Raw genomic sequence first — 16432 nt, 5'->3', positions numbered from 1 at the left:
TGATACCATGTTTCGTAAATGCTTTTCTGACAGCTTCTGACAGTACTTCTCCACACAACCGTGTGGCCCAGGGAGCACCTACTTTAGAATCATTTGCCTGGGCAGCAGGTTATACAAATAAAGATTTTTGGAGTTGGCATTGTGGGCCCTGCATTTTAAACAAGATTCCTAGATGTTTCTGGTTTTCAGTGATATATAAGCACCACTCATAAAGGATTATTAAAATTTTGATTTATACCCCAGTGGTAAATATTTCTAGTGAGTTGACTTGGCAGTCATGTGCATAAGAATATTTTAGTCGGTTTGGAGCACACTGATCAAAAGTGTGATTCCTTTTGTTTTCCTCAGAATTACATACTTTTAGGCCTACTAAAAAATCCTAGTTTAATAAACTGGTTAGTTTTGAGGGTGGCAGTGCACTGAAGTCATTTGAGGGGTTCGTTGAACATCAGAATATGGGTTAAGCACGTCATTTTTTTCCATCTTCCCCACTGAATTGGCTGCTCGGAGGATTAGATGCGTTGTTGTCAGGCGTGTCATCCGCTACACAGCATGGGGCGTGTGTTACTTATCTTTGTGTTTTCCCTAGCAGGGATTTAAGTTCTTTTTAACTATGCTGTTAATATCATGGTTTAAAGTGTATGTATAGTGTTTTTCATGATCGCTACTGGCCTTTTCTAAGAAACCACTGAGCAAAACAGTAGAAGAAAGGTTAACTTTTGAAATGTTTTTCATCTTTTGAAATGATCATGATAGATTTTGAAATATCCATAAATGAACAGAGAGGAACTCTCATTTGCACTTGTGTTAGCAGTTTGTCAGACTCTTGTGCAGTTGTATATTTGAGTCATGGAAGATAAGTTGAGTGGAAAATAAGATGGGTATCCCTGAAGTGCAGTGTCACTGTCAAGTCAGAAGGAAGCTCGCAGGAATGCTGCAGATGAAAATGCCTGTGTGTGTCAAGATGCACGGAGGCAGGAGGGTAGAGACAGTGCTAGGAAATTCGCTGTACCATGAGAAGCTGCAACGGAACTATTAGATACCCAGCCACACTCACACAGGCACTTTGCTTTCTGATGCATCTAAGCACATGCCTCTCCCAAAGGGGCCTTTTGCCCTGTTCTCCTATCTGTTCATTTTCCATTGTGCCTGGGAGCCTTTTTTTCACTTCAGAACATTAAGTACATAAGGCAGACAGACTTTGTAATTCCTTCTTAAGAATGCTAAATTATAAGAATTACACAAAGAATTTTCTACAGAATTGCGAAAAATAACTTCATTTCCGTTGCCTTTCCTTTTTATGTCCTTTCCCCACTTGGACCTCTTTGATTCCTTTTATATCAGCTGCTTTTGTTCAGCTCCTCTTAGTTTCCTCCGCCACTTTTGTTATCCTTACCTGGCAGTGTGGATTTAGATCTTAAGACGGCCTAATGTGTTCTCGGCACTGAGGGTAAAATGACAAGATACTGCCTTTAGAGACTTGCAGTCTAGACGTGCAGATGGACATGTAAGTATGGAAGTACAGTAAAGGGTTACAGGTATTTTAAGAAAAGTAAGTACAAGAGCCTGAAGGAAAGTGGATTAGAGTGGGTGGATGGGTGTTGATTCAGGAAAGGCCTCAGAGAATAGCTCTTGAGCTGCGTTTTGGAGGATGATCGCTAGGCGGGCGAGTCCAAGGAGGGCTATTGAACTTAGGCAAAGCCCTTGTTAGACACTTTCAAGTTTCATGTGGAGCACAGATGTGACCGGTCGTTCTGGAGGGCCCTGCCTTCTATGGTGAGGAGGTTTTGGCTGTTATCCTCTGAAGGGCTGAACAGGAGAGCACCACTGGTTGGTGTTTTAAGGACATCCTTCGACAGCTGTGAGGAGTTGGGCGTGGTCTGTGAATGGAGGGGAGGAGACTGTTGTAGAAATCCCGAGGGGAGAGAGATGACTAGAGCCTCCACTGAGGCAGGGCAGGGGATGCAGAGGGAGAAGGTGAGTTGACGAGAATCAAGGTGGAGGTTCTTCCTTTAAAAGCCCTTCTAGCAGCGTTCCTTCAGTGCCTCTTTCCTCGTGGGTACCTGTGTCATCTCATCGTGTGTCTGTGTCGTGTGCATGCTTGAGCTTGCCGTCAGTCTCCCGAGCTCAGCTCCGAAGCACACCCCGGCTCTCCAGCTGTCGTGGCCCTCGGAGCCCGAGCTGGCAGTGGTAAGGGGAGGAAGAGGAGGCGAGAGAGGGCAGGACCTGGCAGGACCCTGTGCAGTGATGATCCTGCCGGTAGTTATTCATTAAAGTACCCGCATGGATGTGCTGAGAGATTTTTCGCAGAGGAACTTGTCAAGGAGCAGCTTCCCCACCGTCCCTCCACTTTCCTGATGGCTTCTTTCTCCAACGCGTTTCAGACTTTTCTGTTGTGTGGACTTTTTCTCTCTGATGTGGTATGGAGCATTCCTTCAGGTGGTGTTGACTCATGACCTTGGCCAGTGCGTTTCATTGATCATCTTGTGTAGTTAGTGCACGGGAGGGAAGGCGAGCTCCGTGTTGGCTTTTTCTTTAAGAGCAGTGCCAGTTTATGCTACACAAATTGAGTTTAGCTCTATAGAAACAATGAGTATGATTTTCATGTAGGATGATGAAGCTGGAGAATCCAACGTGTAAACCACAAGAATGTTACTTGGTCAGTACCACCACTACACTGTTAATGGAAAAACCGAATACTTCTCTCCAAGATGAAGTTAAGATTAACCACTTCTGTGGGAGTCTGCACTTTGTCAGTGACAAAACTTTATTTTGTAACATTGTTAGGAGCAGGGTTCTTGGTAGCATAATGAATTAAATGCCACTGTCATGAATTTGCCTTGGTTTGTAATTGAATACTTGTGGATATATGAGTGCCTATTATATATGTAGTGCTGTGTGATTGGTGCTAAGAAACAAAGAATAAGAAATTTTGACCCCTGTCCTTGAGGAGCACATGAAGAAGTTGGATACATTTATTAAATAGGTAGAGAATAGTTTGACGACCTCTGAAAGGAGGCAGTTTATGGGTCATGAGCTGTCAAGTTACACAGATGAGGCTCAGATGGTGACTTGTCTATGTATTTGCTCTGTGTCTTGAGGTCCTTTATGCAAGCTTAGCAAGCTGTTGTTTTCCTTCTCTTGAAAAGTCGGGTTAATGCTACCCCACTCACAGTTCGTGTAAAGCTTAAGTGATACAGCCCTTTTAAAGTGCCCAGCCTAGCATCTGACACATAACGTGTTCATTAAGTGTTGGTTCTGGTCCCATGTCACACAAATTGCTGTTTGGAGCACAATTTTTAGAATTTTCTAGTTTTGGGAAGGCTGTCAGTTCAGAAAATGAAGACATTGAAATTCAAAGAAGTTCAGTGCTGCACACGAGGTTTCCCAGCTGCTGTGGACGATAAAACACCATTGCGGAGTGAATAGTTAGACTAATATTAGACCTTCCTTTTCTATTTTTTATGTCATCTTTTAAAAATGGCAGAAATGATGGCAGCTGGAGACGGGAGGTATATTACTTGGGTAATGCTCAGAACTCAGGTCACTCTGGGTTTCTTAAACTGAGACAAGGTCAGGATTCTAAAACTTGCCTTTGGTTACATTGGTGGGCAAAACAGCAGCCCCCTGAAGATGTCCTAGTCCCTGAAACCTGTGGCCACGTTACCTAACACGGCAAAAGGGACTTTGCAGGTGTGATTAAGTTGAGGATTTTGAGACGGGAAGATTTTGTTTTGCATCATGCAGATGAGCCCAGTGTCATCACAAGGCTCCTTGTAAGAGGGAAGCGGGAGTGTCAGAGAGGTTTTAGGATGTTAAGCCGCTGGCTAGAAGACGGAGGAAGGGGCCACAAACCAAGGAATGCAGGGGGCTTCTAGAAGCCCCCTTGATTTTTAGCTCACTTAGACCCATTTTGGACTTCTGATCTCCAGAATTAGAATAGATTTTTGTTGTTTTAAGCCACTAGTTATGAGGTAATTTGTTACAGCAGCAACAGGAAATTAGTGTAGTTAGCATTACAGTCTCCTCCATTTTCAGATTTTATATCAGTTGAAGTCTATAAATCCATCCATGAGACTTGTCATCAAATGTGAAATCATGGCCCCGTCTGTTACAGAAAGTTATAAAAGTGAGAAAGCTGTTTGAGGCTTACCTCTGGGTTCTGTAAAATTCTGTAAATAACTTCAAGACACAGGGCCTAAAAGATATAAATTATTTTTTGTTGAGAAGACTATTAACCTTTTGTCTAGAGTCTGGATTATCAAGAATGTTAGTTTTGTCAGGAAAGAGAAGACCTATACTTACAAAATTTTTTTTTTCTTTCCATGCCTATTGGCTATTTGTATACATGGAAAGAGTCTTATTTATAAGGAAGAAAGGCATGGGGAATTTATAACTTAGTATGAGTGGATAAAATTTAAACCCTAAGGAAGGTACATTTGGATTTAACAGTTACTTTTTGCGTTATTTTATCAACAGCTGTGATTCCATTTGTAACCAGCAGATGGCAGAATTGACAAACAGATGAACTGTTCACTTGTAGGGGTTTTGAGTTTAAATGGTGGTGTAGAAAGATAATGTTAGGTGTTCTTAGTTTGGAAACCTGCTTTCTAGAAAGAATTTTGGGAATGTGGAATAAAATACAAGTAAGTAAACGGTGGTTTTAAAAAAATGTTTGAGTGCCCTGAATTTTCATTCTCTCTCTCATTAACTTGCCACTTGGAGTTTACTCCGGGAAGTCTAAAGTAGCTTTTCTTTGAATGTGATTAAACTTTAATTGGCTGTATTCAACTTACTTAAGTTTCTGTTGAACTAATTATAGAGTTGCTGATTTAAACATGAAGAATTAGCCGATAATTAAACCTGGAACCTTTAAACTCATTAGCCGCATGTAAATATGATATACCTTTAATGAAAAATAATTCTGGATCAGTCTCCCAGGGCAATAGAAATAAAAGCAGAAATAAACAAATGGGACCTAATCAAACTTATATGCTTTTGTACAGCAAAGGAAACCATAAACAAAACAAAAAGACATCCTGTGGACTCAGAGAAAATATTGGCAAACAGTGTGACTGACAAGAGCTAAATTTCCAAAATACACAAATAGTTGATACAGCTCAATAACAGAAAAACAAACAACCCAATCAAAAAATGGGCAGACGACCTAAATAGACATTTCTCCAAAGAAGACATCCAGGTGGCCAATAGGCACATGAAAAGCTGCTCAACATCGTTAATTATTAGAGAAACGCAAATCAAAACTACAGTGAGGTATCACCTCACACTGGTCAGAGTGGCCATCATCAAAAAGTCTACAAACAATAAATGCTGCAGGGGGTGTGGAGAAAAGGAAACCCTCCTACACTGTTGGTAGAAATGTAAATTGGTACACCCACTATGGAAAACAGTATGGAGGTTCTTTAAAAAACTAAAAAAAGAGTTGCCGTATGATCTAGCAATCCCACTCCTGGGCATATATCTGGAGAAAACTATAATTGAAAAAGATACATGCATCCCAGTGTTCATAGCAACACTATTTACAGTAGCCAAGACATGGAAGCAACCTAAATGTCCATGTCCATCGACAGATAAACAGATAAAGAAGATGTGGTGAGTATATATGCATATATACTTCTATGCATATGTATGTATATGTATGCACACAAACACACACAGTGGAATATTACTCAGGCATAAAAAAATGAAATAATGCCATTTGTAGCAAAATGGATGGACCTAGAGATGATCATACTAAGTGAAGTAAGTAAGAGAAAGACAAATATCATGATATTACTTATATGTGGGGAATCTAAAAAATGATACAGATGAACTTATTTACAAAACAGAAATTGACTCACAGACATAGAAAACAGACTTAGGGTTACCAAAGGGGAAACGGGGAGGGACAAATTAGGATTTGGGGATTAACAGATACAAACTACTATACATAAAATAAACGACAGAGACCTACTGTATAGCACAGGGAACTATAGTCAATGTCTTGTAATAAACTATGATGGAAAATAATCTGAAAAAGAATATATATCTATAAAATATATAACAATCACTTTGCTGTACAAGAAACTAACACAACACTGTAAATCAACTATACTTCAATGAAAAAAAATTCTGGAGATGATAATCAAAAGATTTGGGTTTTACCCTTACTCCCTAGGTCAAATAGTTCCCTGACCTTTGGTAACTTTATGTCAGATTGATTTATATATTAAATACTGACATAATTAGCTTCTACTATTAGATGAATATTTATAGGCTGTTGATTACGTTTCCTAAGGGAAAGTCTTAAGTTGGGTATTTTTTTGTGAACTATGTTGAAATAGTTGGGTGAAAGATACAGTGTTAATACAGGTTACTGTGGGTGATGTCCAGCAACTTTGAAGAGCATTTCAAGAGTGAGAGGATGGAAGTGAGACTGTAAATGGCTGGCAGATGATGTGTGGAAGTCTGGAGCTTGGCTTGGGCAATAAACGAACCAGGGAGTTTAGCAGCATCTTTCTCTCTCTCTCTCTCTCTCTCTCTCTCTCCTCTCTGCCTTCACTCATTTTACAATACCTAATGTGAGGCCAGAGTTCACTGTGATTTTTTTTTTCCTTTCATACAGTTAGTCTTAGGACTTGTAGTTTTGCATCTTGGTGGTCAGTAAATACTAAAAGGAGACATTCTGCTCTCCATTTCAAAAATGAAAACCATATCAGAAAAGTTTTTATTTATGTTAAAGAAAAGTCTTAGTAGCAACTTTAATATTGTAATCATTCTCAATTTAAAGTTCCTCAGATTTTTGGTATGTTAAGTTCTACTGAGGCCAGTATTTCATTTTAATGCTGATTTAAAAAATACTGGGGGGCTTCCCTTGTGGCGCAGTGGTTGAGAGTCCGCCTGCCGATGCAGGGGACACGGGTTCGTGCCCCGGTCCGGGAAGTTCCCACATGCCGTGGAGCGGCTGGGCCCGTGAGCCATGGCTGCTGAGCCTGCACGTCCAGAGCCTGCATTTCTCAACGGGAGACGCCACAGCTGTGAGAGGCCCGCGTTCCCCCCCCCCCCCCCAAAAAAAAATACTGGGGACATGTATTTTCTTTTTGGAAAGCTTTATTTGTCTGTCTTTTGTTAGAATTTTAACATATACAACATTTTTGGGTTTAATGAAAATGTCACCCTCCCTGGGTCATGGATTCATACTGAACCCCAGACGTCTGAGGAAAGGATGCTCTGAAGAATGGCTTTACCCCAAGACCCACAGATGATATTACCTTTATTTCCTTTCATAGGACCATGATAGTATAACATGTTTTTGTTCCTGTGCAGTGAAATACTATGTGGCGGTTCAGATTCAAATCTAAGAAAGATCAGAGTTAATAGAAAACCAAATGGAAGGCAAGGGAGTTGCTGAAGGAAATAGAGGCATTACTTTGTGGCCTCTTACACCAAAATTGCCATGCCGGGGAAGTCGGGCAACCGTGCTGGGTGCTTTTGTACCTCTTCTGTTAGATTGTTTTTCATCTGAGAACCTTTACAAAATTTCTCTTCTGCTGCTGTATTTTTAAGAAATAAAAATATAATGTAAGAACATGGAGGGTTATGAAGCATGAAGTTCTATAAATATTTATGCCAAGGCACAAAAGTGGACAGTTCCTATTTTCTTGACATATTGGGGTCATATTTCACTCTTGACTTCATGAGTTGAAAAATACAAGGTGTGTGTTAGAGTATCCTTTTCTTTCTTTTCTTATTTATTTTCATTTCTGTAATGAGTTTTAGATGCTGGGAGCTGCCCTGTAAGGTTCATGTAAGTTTCAGTGGACTTAATTTTCTATCCTGGTTTATTAGCATGGATTTAAAAGTTTACAGTCTTACCAAAAGTAACATAATTTATACCCAGTTTTAGGCCTTAGTGGTAAGCTCTTTAGTCTGTTTTGGGTGTGTGTGTTATTGTCACTAAATTAAAGCTAAATGTTGTTTTTGTCAAGGCTAATAAGTAGGATTGCATCTAAAAGCATATTTTAAGTTAGTCCTTTGATTTTATTTTGTCCCTCACTTAAAATATTTGGTGCATAACATATGTTTTTGCCCTTTGAAATTATGTTAAAGAAACTTATGAAGTAATCATACGTGTTCATCGTAGAGAATTTAGAAAATGCAAGTGGGCAGAAAAGAGGGAGAAACATCACCTGTAATCCAACTCTATTTTTTCTAGTCTTTTTATAAGTATATATAAAGATAGTCTCTTCAGTTCAAAGAAAAAACGTATTTTAAAAATTCTGGAGTATTGGTAAGGTACTTCTGTGGAAATGAGTAATTTTTGCATTTCCCCTCTTCTTGGGTAGTTTTATTTACTTTACATGAAATAATACCAAAAAATAGTAGATAAAATTTTGTCAAACCTAAATAAAGCTTGGAAAAAAATATACCAGAGCACTTCCTGTCCCCTCCCCTGTCCCAGTTGACTCCAGTTGATTAGTAAAATTAATGCATATTTTCTTTTTGTCCTTACAGTATTTATGTTTGGTAGGAGAGAAAGTAAAAATATATTAAAAAAACTATATGGTATAAGTTAATAAGTAAAAAATTTTCAGTTAAAATCATTTTTTGAGGGGGAATGAGAATAGTGAGGAAATAGTTTATTTGGAGAATAAGGAGAATCTTTTGAGGTAAAAAAGAGAACGTATGATTGGAGAAAATTAAGAATTTTAGAAATCAAAGCCTAAAAGGGTACCATGAAGATTTCTGGTCCAACAGTGCTTGAGAGATCACTGACAAAGCTGGGGCCACAGTCTAGGTCTGAAGACCCTCACCCAGACCACTGCTCATTCCCTCCTGGAGTTGAGCCCTGAGTGAAAAGCCTAGTTTAGGTGCAGGATGGTACCCTATGCTGAGGGCAGCACAGGCAAAGGGTGGTCATCCTAGCAGTGTAGGCATGTGCTTGGGCTCCTGGCTCTACCATTTTCATAGCCTCTGGGGTCTTCATGTGTTACCTCATTTCTTTCCTAGATTGTCAATCTCTGCCTTGCTATTACCACTTTCCCCCATCCTATGTGCAAATACTTACCATCCTAGATAAGACAAAGAACTTCCTTTAGCTATGAACCCATCTCTCCTAACGTCTCCACCAGTTTCCTGGTGTTGTTCTTTACTTGCCCGCCTCCATCTCTGAATCACTTATGAATTCACCGTAATAGGTCTCCTGGCCCAGCCCTGCATTGAAACAATTCTTGGGAACTCCAGTAACCCTCATGTGTGCACTGGTGATACTCTTGACCCATTGCTCTGCAAATCTCCATCTGAGACTTCTGGTCCCCTTGAATATCAAGTAGCATTCTTGGTTTCTTTCAGCTGAAATTGATCTTGGCTAACCTGTGGGGAAAAAAGGTTGGTTTTTGGAAAGTTGGCAGAGACTGGTAAGTTACTTTCCGCTTCTCCCTTGATTTGGTTTGGGTGGCAGTCTGCCTAACCCTTTGCTAGATCTACATATTCTCAGCCTTCCTCACAAGGGATGGCCATGTCACACAATTGTGCCCAAGTGAACACCAACTAGGGGGCATCTGAAAAAGAGAGGAGGCCTTTCTTCTTGTCTGGAATCCAGTTGTGTGTCAAGGTTACGCTGGAGGATATACAAGCCACGCTTCTCATGAGGCAGCAAGCCTGTGGCTGGAAAGCCAATATGCCAGCTTTGGCAGAGAGGAAAGAGAGAAAGAACGTGGATTCTAGCTCACTTTGTAGAGGTTCTGCACTACATGTTGAACTGCCTTTCACCACAATACTGGTTAGGTGACATAATTAAATGTCATTATTGCCCAAGCCACTAGCTGGTGTTCTGCTACTTATATCAAAAAAAAAAAAAAAAAAAAGATGTTACTTCTGTAATTGACTCAGAACACTGTTTGATGGCTCCTAGAATAGATGGAAGACCGGAGAATGAGGGAAATGAGTGGGAAGGGAGGCCATGGCAAGGACCGCAACCAGGCCTGTACCTTAGAGATGGTGCAGTTAGGATGCTCCCTCCAGCAATGCCCACTGACTGCCCCTGAACACTGGACCTTGGCTGCTACTGCTGTGATGAGTGTTAACTATCCCAGGAGCCCCAGAACAGCACTGTCCAACGGAAATATCGTGTAAGACACTGGTGTAATTTTACATTTTCTAGTAACCACATTAACAAAGATGAAAAAAAACAGCTGGATGATTTTAATACATTTTATCAAACCATACATATCCATAGTATGAATCTTTCAGCATGTCCTCAGTATAAAAGGATTATTAATGGAATGTTTTACATTATTTTCTCACAGTAACTTTTCAAAATCCTTTGTGTGCTTTGTATGTACAGTACCTCTCAATTGTATTAGCACCTTTGCAAGTGCTCTGTAGCCTCACGTGGCTAGTGGCCTGTGATTGGCCAGTATAACTCAAGATTCAGACCCCAAGGTGGGAGTATCTGATAAGTTAAGCCTAAGTTGGTGACAAGGCCAAGGAGGAGAGTGACTGACACCCTTTGTTCTCTTGAGCTGGGAAGCCTCTCACATACGAGAGTTGAAAACTGGGCAGCCACAGAAGACCAGTGTTCACCATAGCGATTTCCTCCTTCTCGTATGTCTGATCAGTTCTTCTCTTTTTGTCTGCTCTGTAAGAGTGGGTGTTCCTTGGGTTTCCATTCTTGGCCTTTTGACCTTCCCTTTTTGCTCTTTATTTAGGTAATCTACTCTCTTGGTTCCAGCCATCACCTATATGCTGATGACTTGTATGTCTGTATCTCTAGCCTTGTTATTTTCTAGCTTTATAGACAGATATTAATTTCTTGGATAGACACAGCCACTTACGTGTGCCACAGATTTCTCCTGCTCAACATTTCCCAGAGTGAATTTATCCTTTTTGTTCTAAACTTGTTTTCCTCCTCTGCCCCCTGGTCTCACTTAATGGCACCACTATATTGTAGGAGCACCTTACTCTCTCCCCACTCCTGACCTCTTATCAGTCGCCAGGTCCTTTCATTTTATTCCTGACTCTTCCCTCAGATTTGAACCTTCTTCTCTGAGCCATATTCATTTCCTGGTATCTTCTGTACAACTGTTGTAGCAATCTCAGAGCTTGTGTCTTGCCTTCTTTTTGTCTTTCCTCTTTGCTTCTTATCTTTCTCTTCTCTCCCATCCTGCAACTGTTCTACATGCTGCAGCCGGAGTGATGTCCCTAAAGCACAGGTTATCGTTCCTCTGCCCAAACTTTGTGTGTATTTTATTTTATTTTTTATTGAAGTACAGTTGATGTACTTAAATGTTACTGGTGTACAATATAGTAGTCTACAACTTTTAAAGGTTATAATGCATTTATAGTTATTGTAAACTATTGGCTGTATTCCCTGTGTTGTACAGTATATCTTTGTAGCTTATTTTATACCTAATAGTTTGTAACTCTTAATCCCCTACTTCTATATTGCCCCTTCCCCGTTTCCTCTCCCCACTGGTAACTACTAGCTTATTATCTGTATCCATGAGTCTGCTTCTTTTTCGTTACATTCACTAGTTTGTTGTATTTTGTAGATTCCACATCTAAGTGATACCATACGGTATTTGGCTTTCTCTGACTTATTTCGCTCAGCATAATGCCCTCCAAGTCCACCCATGTTGCTACAGATCCTCTACCTAAACTGTTCCAGTTGGTCCCATTGTCTATGCAATGAAGTCCAAGCTCCTTGCATGGCATACAGGGCCTTCTTGGCCATCTGTCCAGTCTTACTCCCCGTTACTCTCGACCTTAAACTTGAGGTTTTGGTGATATGGAATGGCTTGGGTGGGTACACACTGTGGAATGCTAACTTGATATGGGATGGTTCTGTTACCCCTGAACCCCCTGCTTTTGTATTGTGTGTTTTTCGGTTTCCGCTCCCCATCATGCCCTTTTTATCTTTCTTGCCAGCTAATTCTTGCTCCTTTGGAAGGTTCTGTGAAGGCATAATCTCTGGCAGTTTTCCGTCAGTCTGGAGGTTGGACTAAATACCCCTCCTCTCCATTTGCTATGATACTTGTCTTTGCCTCTTTTAAATTTTACTCTATTTCTTGCCATGTATCAGTATTATTGAAACTATGCATGGCTGTGAGTTCTTTGAAATCAGGGCACCATCTTAGTCTTCTTTACCAGGCAGTGTCTTGTGCAGTGTTTGGCTCTACATGTTTTTGTTGAACTGAATCAGGTAAATTTGAAGGGAGACTGTGGGTGGAAAGATATATTGGCCCAAATTGTAGATATCTTCGCAGACAAAAGGCATTCAAATGTTTGATGAACAAAGAAAAAGAAAGTAGATTATATTGTTTTGTAAGTCTTGTCAGTTTGGGAAGAAAAATAACTTCAGGTAATTAATGCACTCCAACTGATATGTTATCCTAACCATATCAGTTGGAGTGCCCCCACATAAAGTACTATTACTATTGACCTACTTTTCAGAGGTGATATGCCCTTGTTAGCTCACTCCATGACACCTAGAATCACGTGACATGCCATCCCTATCCCTTGTTTCCTGGGGTTGCTGAGGCCTACATCTGTTCTGTGCCTACTCTGCCCTTACCAAGGCTAATAGCAAAGAAGGATTTGCCAGTGTTTATACCTAGAGCAGGGGTTGGCAAACTATCACCTGTCTTTATAAATAAAGTTTTATTGGAACACAGTCACAACATTCACTTACACATTATTATCTATGGCTGCTTTTGTGTTCCCACAGCATGGTTGCACCATTGTGACAGAGAGACCATTTGGCTTGCAAAGTCTAAAATATTTACTATTTGATCTTTTACATTAAAAATTTGCTGATTTGTACCTTAGAGCTACTTAATATTGGAAAGACAAAGCCTTATATAATATCCAAATTGGGTAGTAATTTCAAATTAGGAATTAAGAGACTCTTGAAAAGGGCAAACATCCTATTTGGTGGGATGGTTTTGTTAAATTTCTTGTTTCCATTTTGCTGCGTGTGTCACTGAAGATTATCCACATTTCTTACTGTGCCTCAAATATATATATTTGTATGTGAAGTATATATTGTAAATGTTTTAAAATTAATCTCCTTAACCATATACAAAATATTGAACACCAGAGTCAGGTGTGTGAATTCCACATTGGAAAAAAAGTTTGTATCCTTGACAGGCTGCTTAGTGTATAGAGGCTTAAATACAGGACTTGCATTAAAACAGTTTAAAATATCAGTTTATATGTCTCCCTCCCTGTTGCCTGCTGCCCTTTCCCCTGCCTTCTGTCCTTCAGTGGGCAGACCAGTTCTTTCCTGTTTGACCAATTCTTAATATTTCTGAAGATAAGTGGGCTACTGAAGGCAGAGTCCTGGAAGTGTGAGGTTGAGTGGCGTGTAACTGACCCTGGCATGTCACCAAGGGTGATGTTACAATTGTTTGTTGACTAGTCGGGACCTACATCAACTCAAATGCTGGAGCAGGGCCCTGGAGTGCCTGGAGTTACTCCTCAGCTGTTGGGTGGTGGGGAGGTCGGGGGGTGCTGCGGTTGGGAGCTGGCTGAGGCTGGGGGTGGGGTGGGATGGAGGGTTTGGGGTAACCAGCTGCTTTTCAGTCTTGCCTCTACTGATGTGTGTTACTCCAGTAAAGCTAAGGCCCTTTTGATTCATTCATTGAGCAAACATGTTTGAAATGGCTGTCCTGTGAACGCCAGATGTCCTCGTAGGTATAGGGAGTTCAGAGTGAGTGCGTGTGCTTCTTCCCATCGAGTGGCTTATAGACAGATTTGTTTGGAGCAGTGAGGCAGGAGGTAAGAGGATCTACGGTGGGACCAGGGAGGAGAGGTTCTGTGTTGGTAACACAGTGCATGTCCAGTAATGCTCTAAGTGTTTTAGGTTAAAAAAAAAAAGAAAAAAGAAAAAAACCCCAACTTTTCGCATCTTGCACTGAGCCTGTACATTATGCTTTTGTTTAACTGTAATTTTTGTTTATGAAGCAATTTCCTTTTTCGTAGCAGTTACTTCTTTTTAAGGATATAATTAAATTTGTATATTTTAGGTTGCTTGCCTGATTCGAGTTCCTTCTGAAGTAGTTAAGCAGAGGACACAGGTATCTGCTTCTTCAGGAACATTTCACATTTTCTCTAACATCTTATGTCAAGAGGTGAGAATATGTTTTTAAGCTCTCTTATTGAGAATATTGTATGGTAGCTAGGAAGAACACTATGTCCTTCATCCTAGGAGCCTTAGAAGAGACCTTAAAGCTAAATTTATTGTCCAATTGTAGCAACTTTTTATGCTAAGATTATCTTTGCCTTTCCATTGTTTTCAAAATTTTTAGTTTGATTTTTATTTCTTTTTCAAATTTCTAAACAACCATACTACTAAGTGTGTGTACTACATTGCAATAGTCTTATCATTCTTTTGGAATCAGATATGGAATAAATAGTGACTATGTAAAGTGAATAAAGATATTATATTAATACATCACTATAGAATTTGAGGACCCATGGAAGAGACCTGTGGTAATAATGGACTGATACTAGTGACCAATGTCGTAATGTTTATATAAAAATGTAATTCCGGGTTTCCCTGGTGGCGCAGTGGTTGAGAATCCGCCTGCCGATGCAGGAGACACGGGTTCGTGCCCTGGTCCGGGAAGATCCCACATGCCGCGGAGCACCTAAGCCCGTGAGCCATGGCCGCTAGGCCTGCGCGTCCGGAGCCTGTGCTCCGCAACGGGAGAGGCCACAACAGTGAGAGGCCCGCATACCAAAAAAAAAAAAAAAAAAAAAAAAAAAAAAAAAAAAAAAAAAATGTAATTCCTCTTGTACTGGTTCATGTTAACCTGTGGATCAAAAATCATGCGTGCTGACCATATTGGTAGGGACCAGTGAGCTGGTCTTCTTTACAGTTTGTACAGAAGCCCTTTTTTTTTTGCTTTAAAATGGAATCAGTCACATGAAAATTTCAGTGAGTCTAGGTTTTAGAAAAGTTTTATTCTTAATTCCTCTGTCACCTAGGTGAGCAGACATTCAGTGTTTAATTGTATGATTGAGATCAGTCCAGTAAAGGGTCCCTGTTGAATCGTGTGGATAGTTAAACAGATAAGTCAAGGCTTGTCTAGAGGTATCTCTCACTATTGAGAGATTATTCATGCATTGTGATGTCTTACAATTAAAACTATAAAATATAGTTGTTCTTTTGTGAAAGGATAATTGGCATTCTGTGTGCATTTGGTTTTGAAAATATGTTTATTTAAAGCTTCTCAAGTATTTTTTTGTCAAGAGAAGAAATGTTGAAAATAAGTAAAGTTTAATTAATATGTAGTCAGCTTTATTATTAGAGATGTTCCCATTTTAAAGGGAGCTCATCTGAGCTTTATATACTTTAGGCCAGTTTAAAAGCTTTAACCTCTTATAGAACTGTAGTCACTGTGAATGTTTCAAAGCTCAGACTTTAGAAAAGGTAAACCTGCTTCATGCGGAATGTCATTTAGAAGTCTCTGCTATTCTGACTTTCTGAGGTCTTGGCTTTTTGTTTGTTTCAGGGCATCCAAGGATTGTATCGAGGCTACAAAAGCACTGTTTTAAGAGAGGTAACTAACTTAATTTCTAATACTGAAGTACAGAAGAATGATATGCTTTGTTTAGTAAATTTATTTGGAGAGACTGGTTTAAAAAAAGTACAAAGGGAAATTATGATCACTTTTTAAAATACTGTCTAGTCTCATCTTGGCTCTTACATCTGATGACTGAGTAGAATGGGTCAGCTGAAAGAGCAGCCCCAGTGGTCAGAAGGCCCATCCTAGAGCTTCAGTCTTATCATAGGCGGCTACATGGCTGTGATAGCTAAGATATGAAGAAATAACCACTAAGGGTAAGATATCAAGTTAATTACTGTAATATACAGAATGAGTGAAAAATCGGTAAGGAAAGAAGCACTCTGGGAGACAGGTGTCCCAAAGGTCTATTTTTATGTGAAAAATCATGCAGTTAGCTCTTGTCTTCCTGATAGCAAAATATGATGAATTGGGAAGTTCAGTCTGGTCCAGAGAGCTGACCCTGCCCGTGACTTGCAGTGCAGTGTGCCCCCAGAGCGAGCCTTCCAGTTCCGAAATTCTGTGGTTCAGTATGTGGTCAGTGTCTTCTTTTTTTTGGTTGAAAAAGCAAAGTGATTTTAGTACATATATTACTGCAGGAAGCATGTTTTAATTTTTGGCTTATACAGAGGAGGCTATTTTGAAGTTTAAATGTTGATTTATAGATAACTGGGATATGGGATATAAGAGAAGTCTTTGGTTTGGGACATTAAGTTTTTTTCTTTTTTTTTTTAGTGAGTTTAAATCCTAGGGGTTTTTTGTTTTTTAACTTTTTGACATATAATTGACAAATAGAATTGTGAGGCATTCATAGTGTACAGTGTGATGATTTGATATAGGTATACATTGTGAAAAGGGTTAGG

At 39.9% G+C, this 16432-nt stretch overlaps 1 protein-coding gene across 7 annotated transcripts in view; it reads left to right on the top strand.

Annotated features, from left to right (window-relative positions):
- Nucleotides 1-16432, top strand: part of SLC25A26 (solute carrier family 25 member 26) — a 141136-nt gene that overhangs the window by 23680 nt on the left and 101024 nt on the right. For 5 of the 7 annotated variants that reach the window (XM_059075793.2, XM_067043701.1, XM_067043697.1 and 2 more), the window contains exons 4-5: nt 14028-14132; nt 15519-15566. The exons of the other annotated variants lie outside the window; for them this stretch is intronic. In XM_059075793.2, coding sequence (XP_058931776.1) covers nt 14028-14132; nt 15519-15566 — 153 coding nt within the window. The remainder of the gene's footprint in view (nt 1-14027; nt 14133-15518; nt 15567-16432) is intronic. 7 annotated transcript variants of the gene reach the window in all.

The sequence above is a fragment of the Kogia breviceps genome, chromosome 10, assembly GCF_026419965.1.
Source record: "Kogia breviceps isolate mKogBre1 chromosome 10, mKogBre1 haplotype 1, whole genome shotgun sequence".
Classification (NCBI taxonomy): Eukaryota; Metazoa; Chordata; class Mammalia; order Artiodactyla; family Physeteridae; genus Kogia; species Kogia breviceps.
The sequence above is the reverse complement of the archived record's forward strand: the minus strand, read 5'-3'. Positions and strand labels throughout refer to the sequence as shown.